At 45.8% G+C, this 18,378-nt stretch overlaps 2 protein-coding genes across 4 annotated transcripts in view; both read right to left on the bottom strand.

Annotated features, from left to right (window-relative positions):
• Nucleotides 1-31: 31 nt before the first annotated feature.
• Nucleotides 32-7,310, bottom strand: Tmem97 (transmembrane protein 97). Its single transcript, XM_051179856.1, has 3 exons — nt 6,939-7,310; nt 2,154-2,298; nt 32-1,211 (listed from the first exon to the last, which is right to left on the bottom strand). The coding sequence occupies exons 1-3, from the start codon at nt 7,293-7,295 to the stop codon at nt 952-954; spliced, it is 762 nt and encodes a 253-aa protein (XP_051035813.1). The 5' UTR covers nt 7,296-7,310; the 3' UTR covers nt 32-951.
• Nucleotides 7,311-16,449: 9,139 nt separating this feature from the next.
• Nlk (nemo like kinase) overlaps nt 16,450-18,378 on the bottom strand; it is a 124,057-nt gene continuing 122,128 nt past the window's right edge. For 2 of the 3 annotated variants that reach the window (XM_051179849.1, XM_051179850.1), the window contains one exon: nt 16,450-18,253. Coding sequence is in view for 2 of the 3 variants with exons in the window: in XM_051179850.1 (XP_051035807.1) it covers nt 18,199-18,253 (55 nt within the window). In the remaining variant the exon portion in view is untranslated. The remainder of the gene's footprint in view (nt 18,254-18,378) is intronic. The other variant, XM_051179851.1, reaches the window with a different exon arrangement.

Raw genomic sequence — 18,378 nt, 5'->3', positions numbered from 1 at the left:
TCTCAGCACAAACTAAGCAGCCTGTAAACTCTTTTGTTTTGTAAATTCAAAAAGCTCTCAATGAAAAGCAATAAATACCATTTGCAAATGGTGTGGTCTTCCTTCTCTGGTGCTGTGTGCATTATCAGCCCCTTTGAGAACTCAGTGTTCTAACCCCCATCCATACAACAAACCAGGCAGTGATCAGCAGCTACCTTTATTGGACCATACACACAAGTCAGACAGTAATAACCAGGGAAATATGGCTTGCAAGCAAAACAGCATGCTTCGCACCCACCAATCTTGTTTCTGTAAGGAGAGCCAGCGGACACACTGCAACAGTCACACTATTACCCCACTCTGAACAGGATGGGAAGGACCAGGCAGAGAGGGAGGACAAAGCTGTCTAGTAGGGAGCTCAGTGTCATGAGACGCCAGAGTTGGGAAGTACAAGTACTAGTAGCGTAACTGGAAGATAGGGTGAACTGTAAATGGTTATCTTCCAACTGTAGCCCATTCTGGCTTAGGCTTGTGAGGCTACAATATTTTTCTTCCAGAGGTAGAGGTATAGGCAGGAAACCATGGTAGTTTTTCATGGGTGTTTAAAGAGACAAAATTTGTGATATTAAAGTGGCCAGAAACACCCACTAATTTGTTGACTAGTTATCATAGAGATCGAGTTAGGAGTTACTCAGGTGTGTGTTCTAGCTGACCAGCTTTTTTTGTCTGGCCATTTTTAGGAATGCTATAGTAGAACTGTGGCACCATCTTGCTGGTCCCCACCCCTGCTGATGGCCTGTTCAGCCCTTGGAAGGTGAGGGCTTGGCATGTCTTGCCGCCATCTTGTTCTTGTGCACTGCTGTTGGTATGTTTCAAATGCTGCTGAGACGTGGGTTCAGAGCAGTTTTTCTAGTATTGTCCAAAAGGCAACTGTACTATGGGATCTTCCCCCATCGGGCTAGTGGCTGGCCCCTATTTTTTCTTTCTTTTCTCCTCATACTTATAGTAAGGGTTCCGCAACATGAACAGGAGGAGTATAAGGGGGATTATTAAGTAAGGGGCATAGACACCTGTGAGAGTCAGTCGTTCACGGAAATTCTCGGGTCTAAGTCCTTTGAAAGTAACAGCTTTGGAGAAATCCTCAAGTAGAAATGTATAGAGGATTGGAATTAAAGTTGTTATGGTGTGAACTGCATAGATGATTGCAGGGATTCGGATCCACCGGCAATTTCCTGAAGCAGAGGAAGAAAAAAGGACAATTAGGTTAAAACTTAGCTCTGGTGACTCCCAGGGTATCTGGGACATGCTCTACCCCACCCCTGCTTGTCTACTCCCACTCAGCTCAATGGTTCTGCCTCCTGGATGGAAGGTCAGACTACACACATGAAAAACTGGATGTTTTACCAGCTCAACAGGCAAGTTTATGTGATAGCTGGGAGCCAATCCAGCTCACTGACGGTGAGGATTGGCATTTAGCTTAGGAAATGAGCAGCAAAACAGCTTGACCAGTCTGATCTAAAACACAGTGGGAGGGACCCCACCCCAGCACCCATAAAGGGTCCACACAGGCAAGAGAGCAGCTGGATCCCGTGCCTATAGGATCCCAGCTTTCCTACTTGTATGAGCTTAGTTTGCAAAGATGGGCATTAATATATCATGGCACTGGTTTTCTTTTCTTTCATTTTTTAAAAACTTATTTTTTTCCCTGCATTCATGTTGTATGCAATGTTCCCTGAGGCCAAAGGAGGGTGTTAGATCTTGTGGAACTGGACTTACAGACGGTTATAAGCTGCCATGTGGGTGCTGGAAACCAAACCCAGGTCCTTTAGAAGAGCAGCCAGTGCTCTTAACTGCTGCACCATCTCTCCAGCCCCAGGAATAATTTTTAAATGAGAAGTTAAGCTCTTCAGGGATTGGCTTGATGCTTCCAGCTTATAAGGCAATTACTCTCCTAAGGCCACAGATAAAAGAAACTGTATGTATATGGTGGGTTAAAAGGAACAAGTTTATCCTTGGCCTCAGGTTTCACATCATGAGGGATTTCTAGATAACTGAGGCAGCCCAGCTTATAGGACATCAGCTGAGCCGCATTTAATGTTCCGTGACATCTATATATACCATATCCTTCAAGCTACAGGGGTTCACTCCTCCAAGAGATTTCCCACACTACCAACCTTTGAAGAAGGCATATGCAGCAACAGGAAAGAAAGGCAGCTGGAACAGAAGTTCACAAAACAGGAAGGACTTGAACCACACTGGGGGGTCCTGCATCAGAGGGTCTTTGAACTCCTTCGAGTACCACCGCAACAGGTTGCTGAACTGGAAAGACAGGGTCCTAGTGAGTGCTGCCAAGTGACCTATAGGCTCCCTCATTGTGCAGCCCTGGTGGCAGGGGTGACATACCAGCTGGTTTATATGACATCTAGACCAGTGGTTCTCAACCTTCCTAATGCTGTGACACTTTAATATAGTCCCTCATGTTGTGGTGATCCCCAACCATAAAAATATTGTATTATGCTGCTTCATACTGTAATATGCAGCCGGGTGGTGGTGGCCACGCCTTTAGTCCCAGCACTTGGGAGGCAAAGGCAGGTGGATCTCTGTGAGGTCGGGACCAGCCTGGTCTACAAGAGCTAGTTCCAGGACAGGCTTCAAAGCCACAGAGAAAACCTGTGTTGACAAGCCAAAAAAATTAAATAAAAAATCTGATATTCAGGTTATCTGGTACTCAACCACAAAGGGGTTGTGACCTACAGATTGAGAAACACTGGCCTCGATGGTCATTAATAAAAACTTACGAGTCATAAGTCAAATGTTACCTTCTCAGCACAGTAAGTTTTCTTGAGCTCTTCCAATCTAGTCTGTGCTACTGTGCATTTATTCCTAACTCTGAGATAGCACAAACTGGAGAGTTATAGTAATTTTCATTGGAGCTTCTTGGGATGTTTACCAAGTGCAAATGGCATTCTACTAATACTTGTTGACAAGGAAATGAAAAATCCATCTTGATATTTTCCTTTTCTCAACTGTACACTTAGATTCCTCCAATGCAGAAATCAGTTGAATTTTCTTGGTAGGGTGGGGTGGAGGGATGTGGGGGGGGTTGTGGGTGGTGATAAAGGTAGAAGGGAAGTAATATCTCTGTGGAGACATTAGAGACATTTCAATCTTAATATTACAAATACATTTATTTTCATTCACTCTCTTCAATTTTTTTCTTTAGAAGACCAGCTGGGTATTGGTGGAATTATCCCAAAGTGCATAGCATCAGTGTTCTAGTGAGGCCTGAGTCAGCAGTCTGGGTCTAGCTCCAGCCTCACCCTTGTTACAGGCAGTGGGAGGCAGAGACCTGCAGCTACCCACTGTGCTTTACAGGAGCCAGAAACCTAGGGGCCTGGCCTGGGTGATACTACCAAAGGCCTGTCAAATTCAGCATCCTGAAGCAAGGTACTCAGTTACATACTTGAGCTAAGGCTAAGGAGGTTATAAGAAAGCTTGTCTCAAAAAAAAAAAAAAAAAAAAAAAAAAAAAAAAAAAAGAAACAAAATGACAAAAAGTAGCCTAGCCAAGTGGTGGTGTCACACTCTTTTAATCCTAGCACTCAGGAGGCAGAGGCAGACAGAGCTCTGTGAGTTTGAGGTCAGCATGATCTACAGAATCAGTTCCAGGGCAGGCTCCAAAGCTACACAGAGAAACCCTGTCTCAAAAACCAGAAGGGGAAAAAAACAAAAACAAACAACAACAACAAAAAAAAAAAGGGCCTGGAAATAACACGAACTCACCTTCAGAGCCAATTAAGTGTGTAAGGATATGATGAATAAAGGCAACTCAACTCCAGGGGTTTAGCTTACAATGGAAAATTCAGGGAAACTTTTTGTGTTAATTTCTAATTAAAAGATAAAGGCTATGGATGTGTAATCCCAGCATTTGGGAAGTGGAGGCAGGAGGATCAGGAATTCAAGGTTAGCCTAGTTGGAGGCTAGGTCTGGGCTACAAATAAAACATCCAAGTAACAGCAAAGACAGAGGCTGGCTGCTGAGGAACTGAGGCCTCACTACCAGGAGAGCTTCGAAGCAAGCACCCGAAATCTGACTGTGCTAGGGCCAGGGCGTCAGCACCAGGCACAGCTTTTTGATGTGAAACTGGATTTTCAGCAATACCCTCTGCATCCTCCTGCATCAGGAAGGCAGGGACAGTGGAGGTTAAGTCAGCCTCTCTGGACTCTATTTCCTCATCTGTAAATTGGGCATCTGTGCATTTTTTTTGGGGGGGGGTGTTTTGAGAACAGGGTCTCTTGTACCTGAGACTGGCCTTGAACTCCTGCTCCTCCGCTTCCCAGGTGTTGGGATTATTACAGACAAGCAGCACCACACACAGCTTCACATTACAATCTTGCTTGGCAAGATTTACTTCAGAGTAAAGTACTGACAGGCATTTTGGCCCATCTGAATGTTGCTGTAAACAATCTGAGGCCAGCCTCCTGCGCAGGTCCAAACAGACACATGCAGTACTACAGTGCAGAAAGGTCGCAGGAGCCTATCACCCACCTGATGCCTGAACAGCCTGGACAGAGTGGGTGGAAGGATGAGGTCCCAGGAGCTGGAAGAGAAGGGCTTGGCTCTGGGCAAGGCCCTTAACACCAGCATACTATTTCTTCATCTAATAAAACAGTGCTGATGACCTATCTTGCTGCTGTGTTCAGATGCAGTGAATTAATACATGTGACCTGTAGAACATTGGCTAACACAGATGAAGGGTTGTGTGTGTGGTTAGTTCATACCCAAAGATGCTCCAGGGTAACATTACCAAATCTAAGCATGTAACTGCTCATGATCACTTAAGTCCTACACCCCAAGGTTTTAAAGAAAAGTTTCCATTTACACCATACTACCTGGAACACATCTTTCTGAACTGGTCTGCTACTGAGTCCTGCAGAATCCCATTTAGACTTATAACCAACTGCTTTTCAATCTACCAGCTCACACGTTTTTCTTATTTTAACAGAATTGGTTCACTCAGTTGCAAGAGATACTACAAAAATGCTTCCTTTCCTTTATGTTTGAACCCAGGCTCACGTCTTTAACTTTTTCTTAATGGTTTTTAGCCCATGTGATTTGATTCAAACAACAAAGTTCAATCTGCAAAATCCAGCCCACCCACTGAGGCCTTCCACATTTTTAGGGGAAAACCCCTGATAATAATAAGTTTTAGTTTTTTATACTTGTTCTTTTGGGGGTGTAAATTTGGGCTTTGCTGTTTGTTTTAGAGACAGTCTTGCTATGTAGCCTAGGTTGGCCTGTAACTCAGTGATCCTTGTGTCAGCCTCCTGAGTGCCACCAAACCAGTTCTAAATTCAGGTATCATTCAAGACAATCTCTGACTGACTTAAGTTCACAGATCATTGTTTTCTCCATGAGGAAGCAACAAAACCATCACTTTCCATCTAAAAGAACCAGAAGGAAGAAGGGGATGGGCCTTCCAAGGCAGGGTACCCCAGGCGTATGCCTTTAATAACCAACAACACAGACCCCCATTTTTTGGTCAGGACATTAAAAAGGCAAGATGTTCCTGTGGATAAAGTGCTTGATGCACAGACCTGACAACCGAATTCACTATCTAGAACTGCTATAAAGTTGGAAGCTGAGAACTGACCCTACAAATTGCCTGTGACCTCCACACAGGCATTGCAGCATGTACACACACACACACACACACACACACACACACACACACACAATTTCCAAAGATGTAAAAAGGGAGGACAGAGATAAAAGGGCTAGACATGAAACCCAGCACCATGTGCATGTTAACACATGGTCAATGCTACATCCCTAGCCTGAAAGCCGATAAGTTCAGCAGAGGGCTGGGAGGTTAAGAGCAGTAACTGTTCTTCCAGAGGTCCTGAGTTCAATTCCCAGCAAACACATGGTGATTCACAGCCATCTGTAATGAGATCTGGTGCCCTCTTCTGGCCTGCAGGCATACATGCAGTCAGAACTCTGTATACATAATAAATAAATCTTTAAAATGTTCATCAGATCAGATATGAGATTGGGCATATTGACAATAAACCTTGAATTAAGCATTTGGGAGGCAGTTACAGGGAAATTCTGAGTTCGAGGCCAGCGACGTCTAGATACTGAGTTACAGTATCTCGAAAAACAAATGTTTAACTGGTGGTCTGTATGATACTGGTTAAATTTTAGTTGTCTGGAGGAGTGGTGGGCAGGACCGGGACTATTAGTTATGAAGGAAACAAATGCAGTTCTTGAGAGTAGTGAGACCGGCTTGCCTCTGCTTCCCAGCACTGGGATCAAAGGTGTGCGCCACCAGCACCTAGCAGATCAAATCTTAGGTGGACAAGTCAGTCCTGCCTACAGTTCCACCCGTAGTTTGGCGAAGCATGCAGAAATTCTCTGGAAGGTTACAGATTCGGATAAAGCGCGGAGGAAGATTGGATCAAAGAATGCAGCTCACATTCAACCCAACTCCAACAGCATACTTGAAAAGGCAGCATTTCTTCACCGCTAATGCCAGATCCAGACCCAGAAGGAGTTATGTATAAATACCACGGAGCACTCTAACCAAGGGCCAAAGCCTTCAGACAGGCTTGATTCTATTCGGGCTTTTTCTCTCGGGATCACATTGGACTTTTAAAGCCCATCCAAACACAACTTTAACTAAGTCCCACAGGTGACAGACACTGGTTCGGCCAGGCAACTTCCCTTGGCCACCCGCCTGAGGTGGAAGTGTGGGAGCGGAACACACGCAGAGAACAAAGGGTTTGCAAAGGTTTGGCGAATAAATGTAGCTCGAACCCAGGACCTTCTGAGTGCTAGGCATGCGCCCTACCACTTGGTTGGGAGGAACAAAGCGTTGTGTGACACCCGGCCTAGGACCAAGTCTGGCACCAAGCCGACGGGAACCGCGACGACCACGCGGAGACCCTGAACCCTCACCTCCTGCGGGTACAGTTCTGGCGGCAGCACCACCTGCAGGTCGATGAACAGCGTGATGGGGATGTGAGAGACAAAGTAGAGGCCCAGGAGCCACTCGACGCAGCGCCTGGCGGCCAGGGCCCCCATGTTCGGTGCCGTCAGTTGGGACGAGGCTGACACACCTGCGCCGAGAGCCCGCGACGTGGGAAGAAGCCCAGCGCTCGCGCTGTGGGCCGCGCTGACCCGCCTCCAGCCCACGCGAGCCGCGCCCATTGGTCGAGGGCGCATGAAGCGGCGCGCGAGTGGGCGGTGGTCCACAGGGCCCGCCCATTGCCTACCGGGCTGTAGTTTGAGCGACGGCCTCCCAACTGCTCCCATTGGCTGCTGGGAGCGCCGCGCGACGGGGCGGGACTCGAGCCATCCACGTTGGCGGGTGAGCGTGTACGGCGGTAGGCTGCGTGCTGCTTCTTTCTGTTCCGCACCCGGACCTGCGGCCTGTGGAGCCAGAGCGCCGCGAGCCTCGCCTTCGTGCTGGTTCCAAAAATGACTGTCCAGTCCGCAGATTTAATCTGTGTCCTGCTAGGCTTGGGACAAGATGGGAGCTGCCATTCGCTGAGAAGAGGGGACACGGAAAGTGGCTTCAACGGAAATTAGTTTGGGCTTGCAGACAGTGAGCAATGTTAGGACATGGGTATTGGCTAAGTGATAGTGCGCTTGCCTAGCACCCAAGAAGTCCTAGGTTCTGTCACCTGCACGATTTCACACCAACCCCTTCCAGGGCCGGGCGGGCGTGGGCGGATCTCTGTGAGGTCTAGGCCAGCCAGGGATAACCTCCCTATCTCAAGCCAAAACAAAAACAAAAACAAAACAAAACAAAAAAAAAAAAACAAAAAAACAGACCTTGAGCAGGCTGCAACATCTGGGTGAACCTGGTGACTAGATTTGTAAGACAGCTTTCGAAGTGAGTTGAAGGGTGGAGAGCAAAGAGCATTTTAAGCTATCTTAAAGAAACAGAAGCTCCAACCTCGGGGGTCATGGGAGGGATGACAAGAGAATGGTCACAGGGAGGACTGGAGCAGCCGAGTCTCAGGCAACACTAGGTGGCGCCCGCCAGCCAGCACCCAAGAGTTGGGAGCAATGAATCAGGGGCTGGGGAAACAGAGTCAAGGAGTATAGACTGCTGGTCATGCCTCCAATATGTCCTCCTTCTTTTATTTGTATTTATTTAGACAGCCCTGCCTGGCTTGCAACTGGCTGTGTAGACCAAGTTAGTACGGATCTCAAAGAAATGCACCTTGCCTCTGCCTCCCCTGTGCTGGGATTAAAGTCATTCGGCACCATGCTCACCCCAGCATGCTCATTTCAATGAAGAAGACTAAGATGTTTAAATGGGCTGGATGGTGATGGCACACATGCCTTTGATAATAGCACACAGGAGTCGGAGGTAGGCAGATGTCTGAGTTCGAGGCCAGCCTAGGCAGCTAAGACTATACACAGAGAAACTTTGTCTCAGAAAAAAAATAAAAAATAAATGTATAAATGGGTTCAAAGTTTCTGCCCCCCAGAGGAGGAAGTAGGGTGTGCCCCAAGGGTTGGCAACGCTGAAGTGGGTGTCCCTTGACCTGGAGACCCCAGTCTCCTAGGCTGTTTCCTCCAGTGTGTGGTCTGCTCAGGAAAAGGGCGTTGGAGGCATCAGGGAGGGGGTGGTCAGGAAGACAAAGGCGATTGGAGGGGTTGGATGAGTGTGGTTGAAGTGATCAGGGGTGGGACCCAAGGAGGGCAGGGAGAGATGAGGCAGGGCACCAGTGACGGGAGAAAGTGGCAAGGCCAATCGTTTAGGCCCTGCTGAGGATGTCGGTTGGCCAGGAATTTGGGATGCTCTTCCTTCAAGGCCTGGCCAGACAGCTTTAAAAGAGATGTGGCACACGGACAGAGCACTTAGTGCCTGCCACAAGGCAGTAACAGAGGAAGGCAGGTGAGGGCCGAGACGTGGCCTTGGGGAGCAGGGAGGCTGGTGACCTGGCTTCAAGAACTGTGGGAAAGCGAACAGCCTGTGCAGTGGGGGAAGCTAGGCCCTAGACAAAGCCAGGTGCCAGGTTCTGAGGTGACTGCTGAGGGTGTGGAGGACAGTGAGGAGTGTAGAGAGAGAGAAAACAGAAGCCAGAAAGGTCTGCAGAGATCACCATTTGAGCACGTTTCTACTCCCAGGTTGGCCTGCCCAGGCCCTCGGGTCAGAGAATGAACGAACGTTCAGTGTCCAGAACCGGGTAGAGATGCACCAAGAAAGTTTTTCTAAAACAAAAACGAACAGAAACAAACCCCAAACAAAAGGCAAGTACAAAGGAACTTTAGACCACGTGGGGAGAGTGTCTGAAATAAGGCTTTAAAGGAAAGCTGTTCCCCCCCCCACCCCAGCGCAGACCCCTTCCCTTCCTCCCATCTCCAGACCATTTGTGTGGATGTGAAGTCCTCAGAAGGCCAACTCCTCGTGAGGAAACAGACTCAGTGTTTATCCAGGTCATGAAGTAACAAGCGAGAGTGGCCCCTGCCTCCAGCCTCAGACTCTAATAATGGTGGGACTGGTGTTAGTTCAGGCCTTCCCTCAGCTCCTTTTCCACAAGGTTTGCAGTTCTTTTCAGACCAGGCCCAGGGCCCAGGAAAAGCCTGGCCAGGTGGAGGCCACTGTACCCAGCTACATTCAGAAAAGGGCTTGGTAGAGCTGGAGAGATGACTGAGCAGTTAAGAGCACTGGCTGCTCTTCCACAGCAGTCCTCAGTTGGATTCCCAGCAACCACATGGTGGCTCACAGCCATCTGATATGAGATCTGGTGCCCTCTTCTGGCCTGCAGGCAGGCATACAGACTTTAAAACACTACATAATAAGTAAATCTTTTTTTTTTTTTTTTTTTTTTTTTTTTATGGGCGTGGCACAGTGTGCCCTCTCCCCAACACCTGGAATGGACCTAAGGAGTGGCGGCAGCCTGTAAAGTTGAGTAGTGCAGAGGCTTGTATTCCATTCTAACTGTGGCTTCCACCTTCACAAGGGTGGGGCCTCAAGCAGGTTTCTACCTGGGGAGCACAGTAAGTGCGCAGCTGCCCCTGTAGCTGCAATGTACCCAGCCGCGTTTGTTATCTGTAGATAAAGAGTCCAAGGCCAAATGGTTCAATAAAGGCCCTTTGTCCAAAGTAACACCTCCACTGCCAGCCACTGCCCTGTTTTCGGTTCCTTTAGTGGGAGAGCAGATTGTTCTTCTTCTTTTTTAAAATAGGGTCTCTTTATGTAGCACAGGGTGTCCTGGAGTTCACTCATATAGACCAGGTTTGCCTCCAATTCACAGAGATCCACCTGCCTCTGCCTCCAGAGTGCTGTGATTAAAGGCGAGTCACACCTGGCTCTTTTTTTTTCTTTTTTAAAAGGTTTGTTTGCTTTTGTTTTAATATTTTTTAACTATTTTAAAAATTATTTTATTACTGCTGTGTGAGAGTGTCAGATCCCCTGGAAGTAGAGTTACAGACAGTTGTGAGCTGGGAATTGAACTCAGTTCCTCTGGAAGAGCAGCCAGTGCTCTTAACAGCAGAACCATCTCTCCAGCCTGTTTGTTTTTGAGACAGGGTTTCTCTTTGTAGCTCTGGCTATCCTGGAATTTGCTCTGTAGACCAGGCTAAGTTGGCTTCTTTGCTCATGGTCTGAAACTGCAGAACTTGCCTCTCTGTCCTTGTTCCCTCTGCCCTCCTCTTAACTGGCATGCCTCCTCCATCCCTTCCTTGTGTATTTTAAGGCTCAGGTGCTGGTCACCCATGATTTACCTCACTTTAATGGCACCACCACCTGTTTGTCCCTTCCCACTTTGAGCATGTGCCTGGGAATGTTCTCCATAAACCCTTCTCTGCCCCATGCAGATTGTCCTGTAGTATCACTCAGAAGTAACATGGTGTAAGATCAGATTTGGTTCAAGAGGTTCCGGTGCTTTGGAAAATGATGAGCCCTGGAAAACTGCTGTGGCTCACATTGACAGATGACTCATAACTCAAAATGAAACTATGGGGCAGGCACTCAACAACACCAAAGGACAGCCATCAGACCAGAGCTATGATCCTGCCAATGCTGGAGATTTGGCGTTGGGCATGCAGGAGACTGAGAACCATCCCGAGCCCCATGGTTTTACCAGTCTGCTGGGGCTGGCCTTTAGCTGTCATCTCCTGGTGTGTGTGATCAGATGGGCAGAGCCAGCAGGAGCTAACCCTGAAAGACAAAACTATTTTGTCCTTAGCTCTTCTGGAGTTAGGCTTTGAAAGTTGCATTAGCCAGGGCCTGGTGGTACCTGCCTTTAAATCCAGTTGTCCCAGCACCAGGGAGGCAGAGGAGGCCTCTTACTCATCAAACAGCACATTACCACTGAGCTCCACACTCTAATGTAGCTTTCTTTCTTTCTTTCTTGGTCTCATTGTGAAGTTCTGGCTAGCCTATAACTCAGTATGTAGAATAGGATGGTCTTGAACTCAGAGATCCTGCTGCCTCCCAAGGGCTGGGATTAAAGTTGAGTGTCACCTCGTTTTCAGCATTAGGCATTTTCAAAGTACATGGGTTTTGATTACCTTTTGGTGGTGGAGGTGAACTTAGCCCATTCTTTATGATCTATCCCAGTCACTCCCAACTTCATGACCCCCCCATTTTTTTTATAGCTCACCAATTGTGCTTACCATATACACAAATGAGTGTGTTCACACACACAACTATGTGTGCGTCCATTCATTGGACTGTAGTCTTCCAACCAGGAGTCACACTTTTGTTTTTTGGGACAGGGTCTTTCTGTGTAGCCCTGGCTGTCCTGTAACTTGCTCTGTAGACCAGGCTGGCCTGAGATTAAAGCCCCTGGCAGGTGATGGTAAGTGCCACACTCTTAAAGAAAACTGATTTTCCTTCTAGAAGCCACCAGCTGTCAATAGTGCCTCAGCAAGGTTGGGGCATCATGAGTTCCTTCCCACTCCATGCTGGAATGTTGGGTAGCTTGATCATGTGGCAGCAACTACAGTGCTGTGAATTTATGTGCAGTGGTCCTATCATGTCCAGAAAATAGATTTCTGTGGTGGTGCTTGCCTTTAATCCCATAGTAGGGAGGCAGAGGCAGGCTGGTCTCTGTGAGTTCGAGGACAGCTGGTCTACAGTCAAGGCTACACAGAGAAACCTGGTCTTGAAAAATAAAACAAAACAAAGCAAAACAACAATAAACCCCCCCCCAAAAAAAACACTAAAAATTCCTCTGGTACTCCCCAATCTCTGTCTTTTACAATCTTTCCAGCCACTGTTTCCCAATGGTCCCTGAGCTTAAAGGTGGAGTGAAGGGGTAAAGAAATAATGGAAAGTGAGGGTTCCCTGAAGAAGAGGAAGGGGAGAGCAGGGGAGGAGTTTGGGAGAGGGATAACCAATACTAAGGATGTTTGAAAACGCCACACGGAAGCCTACTGTTTCATAAGCTTCTTAAATGTATAAGCATACATATTAAGCATAGCATGGTGGCATAAACCTTTAATTCCAGCATTTGAGAGTCAAAGGCAGACAGATCTCTATGAGTTCAAGACCAGCCTGGTCTACTTAGTGAATTCCAGGCCAGGCAGAGATACAAAGTGAGACCCTGACTCAAAAACAAACAAACAAACGACCCAAACATACTTGCATTCATAAAATAGAGTTTAATTGAAGTTACCTTACACAGGGGTAAGAAGCCATATGTTGCCAAATAAGCTTACTGCTAGCTATGGGATACCTTCCCTTCAGATATATCTTTAGGGGTGTTGAGATTCCCCAAAACAATACAGACTATTTATTCCTGTATTCTGGGTTGTCCACCAGAACTTGATGGTAAGACTATTGCTGAAGACACACACTTTGGCCACAGGACATGAAGAAATCAAGATGATACTGACCGGGAAGCAACCTCCTTAGAGGCTAGCTGTCACAGTACCATAAGGTGATGGGCAGCTACCAGGAGGTGGGAGAGTAGTAATTACCCAACTGAGAACCCTGTGAGCTGTAGCAATGCCAGTGTGGCAAGATATGTCAATGGATACAACAGTGGCATGCATGTTCTGGGATAACCAACCATTTCCTTATTAGATTTAAGGCCTGTTCCACAGGAAGAAACATGCCTAGTACTGTAAATTTATTCAAGAGTCCATGGTTGAGGAGCTCACATGCCTCAGGGGAGAACCTACTACTACTACTACTATTCTGCTACATGGACATAGTATCTCTATGTTCATGGATCAGTGCAGCTCTCAGACCTCATCAGAGATGCTTCTTTGTGCAGTAGACATCAGAGATCCTCAGGCCTCCCTGTGTGTCACCAAGCCCAGCTTTTATTTATTCACTTTGTGTGTGCGTATGTGGGTACACATGAGAGGGGGTCAATGCTTTCTTTTAACCCAGGTGACCACAGGGATCCAACTCAGGTTGTCAGGCTTGGTGGCAGGCATTGTCATCCACTGAGCCATACCACTGGCCCCATTAGCTTCTATACACATCCAGAATATAAGCAGTTCAGGCTTTGCTGGCCAGCCTCTATCCAGGCTACTCTTCTGCCTTTGTGTGAATGAAGTCATGGATGGGACAATGAGTAGATATGGCCATGTTCTATTTAAGCTTGATCAAAACAGATTGGCTTTACCTCTGGTGGCCAAGTGCTCTTCATGGTCAAAGCCTGGTGGCCATGAAGTAAGGAAAAGGAGAGCACAGAGGAGTGACATAGTTCTGACCTTGGCCTGGAGGTGGCAACACACCTTCCAGTCTCTTTCCTTCTTTTAAAGGTTGTTGAGATACCTGATCACATTTTGTCACTGGGGGGGGGGGGGGCACGAGGCTGGAAATCCAGATTAGCTGCATTCCATGAAGCCATAATCTCCTGATAGGGGCATTTTCCTACCTACAAGATTTTGATGACTCTCATCAAATCTGCTCAATTCTTAGAAAAAGGTGTGCAGAATGAATGACAACAATATTAAATTATTTCCCAACTAGTAGCAAATAATGGGGCAAAGATTATTGACAGATGCCACTGTATACCATCTGCTGAAGAATAAAATATTTCTCTACATGAGTATGGTACCCAGTGCAATTCCAGTGCTTGGAGGTGGAGCCTGGAAGATCTCCAGTTCAAAGACACACTCCATCATAACAAGTCTGAGTCCAGCCTGCACACCACAAGACTCTGCCTCAGAAAAACCAACACAAATTCTTCCACAGCTAGTTACTATAAGGGAAGAAGGGTCTTTTGTGCAGTGCAAGCCTCTGGTAATCAATGTTGATCTCATGATCATACAAATTATCTATCACCCAAAATAAGACAGTTGTTTGTGCCTCTTGATGGAATGGAATGGGAACAAACCACTCATAGCATCTTTAAAAAAAATCATAAGACACAAACCCTCCATTGGATGTGCGATTTATTACTGAACATAACTGGCAATATATTTGATTCCACATCTATTAGCTACTATGTCTTCAAATTTATCTGCATTAAAGTTGGGGAAGCCCCACTTCTCCGAGACACAGATCCTCTAGTGGTCAAGGAACTTGAGCTTGCTCTAGGCAGGGTCTCAATCACATGTTCCTTATTCTGTAGTTTGGTGTGGGTGGACATGACTTGGCCACTGTGCCCTGGGGTCTCCCAAAGGCACCCTACATACCCATGGGACTAGGGAGAGGGGACAACACTGAAATCAGAGACACGAACAGACACAAGAAAATTGTCTCCGAGGTTTCTTAGAGCAACCTTTATAGGCAACAGGCTCACACATTCCCAAGGAGGGAATGTGTGGCTATTTATAGCCACTAACACACACAAGGCTGATAGTTTTTCCAAAAGTGTTTAACTGATATCTAAACCTGAGGAAACAAACTGACTATATAGATCTTTGCCTATCTTTTTCCATGACAGCTGGCCCTGCCATTTTTAAAAATTTTATTTGTTGAGATTTGCTTTTTTTCCCTCCTGAGACAAAGTTCCTTTGTGTAGCCTTGGCTGTCCTGGAACTAGCTCTGTGAGCCTCAAACTTACAATGAACCACATGCCTCCTGAGTGCTAAGATTAAAGGTGTGTGCTCCCACCATTCTACAGATATGTGTGTGTGTGTGTATGTGTGTATATGGGTGTTTTAGCTGTACATCCAAAGTGGGCATCGATCCCACTGGAAAAGTTATAGACAGCTGTGAGCTGCTATGTGAGTGCTGGGAATTGAACTAAAGACCTCTGGAAAAGCAGTTAGTGTGCTTAACCACTGTATTGCTCCAGCCTAGCTCAATGCCTACCTCTCACTCTCCCTCTCTCGGTTTTTTGAGACAGAGTCTCTCTGTGTAGCTTTGGAACCTGTCCTGGAACTCACTCTGTAGACCAGGCTGGCCTTGAACTCACAGAGTGCTGGGACCAAAGGTGTGTGCAACCACTGCCTGGCTCGATGCCTTTCTACTAGCACTAAAAAGAAAACCAATATAAGGTAAGATCCTTGATCCTGGATTCGGGGAAAACACCTCTAGGTGAAATTTGGAGGACAACTGGACAATCTGAACATATAATGTAATGTACCATTCAGACTAATAAAGGCTGGTGAAAGAGGTGAACAGGTCCAGGTGTCTGCATGCAACCCCGATGACCCCAGTTCAATCACTCTTCCCACCAGATGGAAAAGACAGAATGGCCAAATCTCAGGGTTACAGCCAGACAGCAAAAATAAGTAGAGCTAGGTGTGGTGTGGTTTGCACCACTACTCCAAGCCCCCGGGGGAGGCGGGGCAGGGGCAGAGGGATCTATGAGTTCAGGCCAAACTGGCTTAGATAATGAGAACTTGTCTCAGACAACCAATGAATCAAAGAAACAAAAAAGAGAGTGGCGCTGGAGAGGTGGCTCAGCCCCACAGCCAGGCGGAGGTGGCACATGGCTTTAATCCCAGTGCTCAGGAGATCTCTGAGTTCCCGGTCTACACAGTGAGTTCCAGAACAGTCAATGCTACACATAAAGACCTTGTCTCAGGGGGTGGGGTAACACTTGGCTACACACTGAATTCAAGGCCCGCACAGGCAAAAAGAATAATATCATGGTATTATTTTGTTCAGTCTCAGGACACATATGAGAAAATTAAACAGTCTGGTTTCTGGTCTGAATTACACTGCCCTGACTTCCTTCCTCCTTAGTGACCAGGGCTTCTAGGGACAGGGGACAGAAAGGAGGAGGGAAGGTCGTATATCTTCATTAGTCTGCTTTACCCACAGCAATCTACTTTTATTTAACGTGTTCGATCCTACATGAAAACAAGACATCCATATTGTACATAATTGGACCACGCTGTCTCTGGTGTCATTTAACTGAGCTTCCGATATATTCTTGACAATCTTAAGTTTCTGGGAAGAATTAAAAACAAACAAATAATTTCCTCGAAGTTACGTGTGGAAATGTAAGCACATGTCTTCAGTTTTTTCCAAGTCAGGACAAAGGCTGAAGAGAAACAAAGGGAAGGGTGGAAATAAGACATTAACACACCATTTTCAAATGTCACATTTAATGCTTTCACCACTGTACTTCAAATCTACATTGTACAAAGTGACCAGAAAGTGTGCCACGGTAACCGACCAACCTCTGAGGTTGTACCTTTCATACCAGTGTCTTCTTGGGCTCTTTTGAACTAAACATGTTTCTCATTCAAGTGAATTGAAATGCTTCAGCTGGGTTGATTCTCAGGAGCCTCATAAAAAAACAAAAACAAAAACAAAAACAAAGATATTGCACCATCTTTGTTTAGTAATTCAATGTTTGTTTCACAGCAAATAATTACTTCATTGAAGTTAAAACTTCTAAACATAACTTAATAGTCTTCAGATTCAGCTCAGATTGGTCAAGATGAAAATACTCTGCTACATACAGATAACTTACAATAACTTTAACAGTTCATTGTCCATAACACACACCAAGATTTTTCCTAGACCACTTTTAAGACGATTCATTAGTACTCCTTGTACAGGTGAAAAACGTTCTTCGATTTTCTTGTCTTTTTATTTTTAATATAAAAGTTGGAAGGGACATTCAAGTTTCAAGTCTCCACATTGAACTTAAAAAAAAAAAATAGTCATCATCAGCGTGTGGAGGTAAACAAGCCAAGTTGTGTAACTCCAGGAGGTAGAGGCCTTCGATTGGTGTTCGTATTTACATATGCACAGAGTTCAGTGTTCCAGCAGGAAAAAGAATTTGTCAAAAAGTAATAAGCTATTTACTACTGTGACATTTCAAGACTCCCACAGCTTTGCCTAAGGACACAAACACATTTGACATGATTCCCTATGTGCCTTTGTGGCTTTAATGTTTTTTAAATTTCTTTTTGTCTTTTATTTATTATTTCTCACTGTCCAGTGCAGGAAAAGTCTCACAGAATTTCACAGACCTAAAATGTGCAAGCTAGTTCTCTCTATACAGCAGTGTTGGGATTCTTTTGAAATTAGCCCAGAAATGAATTATTTACACACATGAAAGATGCATGCTTGGGTCTTTTTTTTTTTTTTTATGTAAGAAAGAGCAGAAAAACTTCTAATAAAAATAGATTAAATATATATATATATATATATATTTATACCGGATAAGGAAAACAGGGTTAGTCTCTCCTAGTCAGATCCAGTCTCTCTATGCACAACATTGGAGTTCAGACAGCACACATCACCATCACGGCTCTAATGAGAAGCCGCTATAGGACTTGATCATTAGGTGGCATGCCCCCTCTCCCCTTCCCCCAGTGCAGCCAAGATCAGCTCACGTGGCTCCATGATTGGTCACAGGCAAGCTTTCTAGACTTTTTAGTTTTAGAAAACCCCAAATCTTTAGGAATGGCTCAAATATCAAAATGTATGACTGTCGTCTGTGCGTGTGTGTGTGTATGTGTACATGTGAACAATCTCACTTCATAAAAACAAAACAAAACAAAAAACAAAACATAAACCCCAAACGTCCAAATTTGGTTCAATTCTCATTTGTTCTGAGGCGAGCCATAACAGCTGCACTGAATTCTTTAACCATGTGCAACTCTGGGTAAAATATTTTTTTTTCTTCTAAAAGCACAACCACTTTACAAGATTAAAAGTCTAGTAACATTTCTAAATATTATTCATATCATACAAGTAGTGGTTGTTAATTTAAAACTTCATTAGTAAAATTACAGTACAAGCATGATTAACCCTCCAGAATTGCAAATCCCAGGCTCCAGTGCAAGCTACATTACATCTTCAGTAGTACAGTGTCTTCCACTGTCATTCCCACACCAGAGGAGACGGTGGCATCTCAGATGGCTGAGCGACGGTGGAACTGGAAGAAAAGGGAAACCGCAGAGTCAGTGGCACATCAGAGAGGGAGAGGGCAGCTCCACTTATTGCCCAGTAGCCCTCAATTTGGATGGGTCTGCACAGGGCATTTCTGCACTTTCTGTTCTG

The sequence above is a fragment of the Phodopus roborovskii genome, unplaced genomic scaffold (assembly GCF_943737965.1).
Source record: "Phodopus roborovskii unplaced genomic scaffold, PHOROB, whole genome shotgun sequence".
NCBI lineage: Eukaryota > Metazoa > Chordata > Mammalia > Rodentia > Cricetidae > Phodopus > Phodopus roborovskii.
This window is presented reverse-complemented; position numbering and strand designations above follow the sequence as displayed.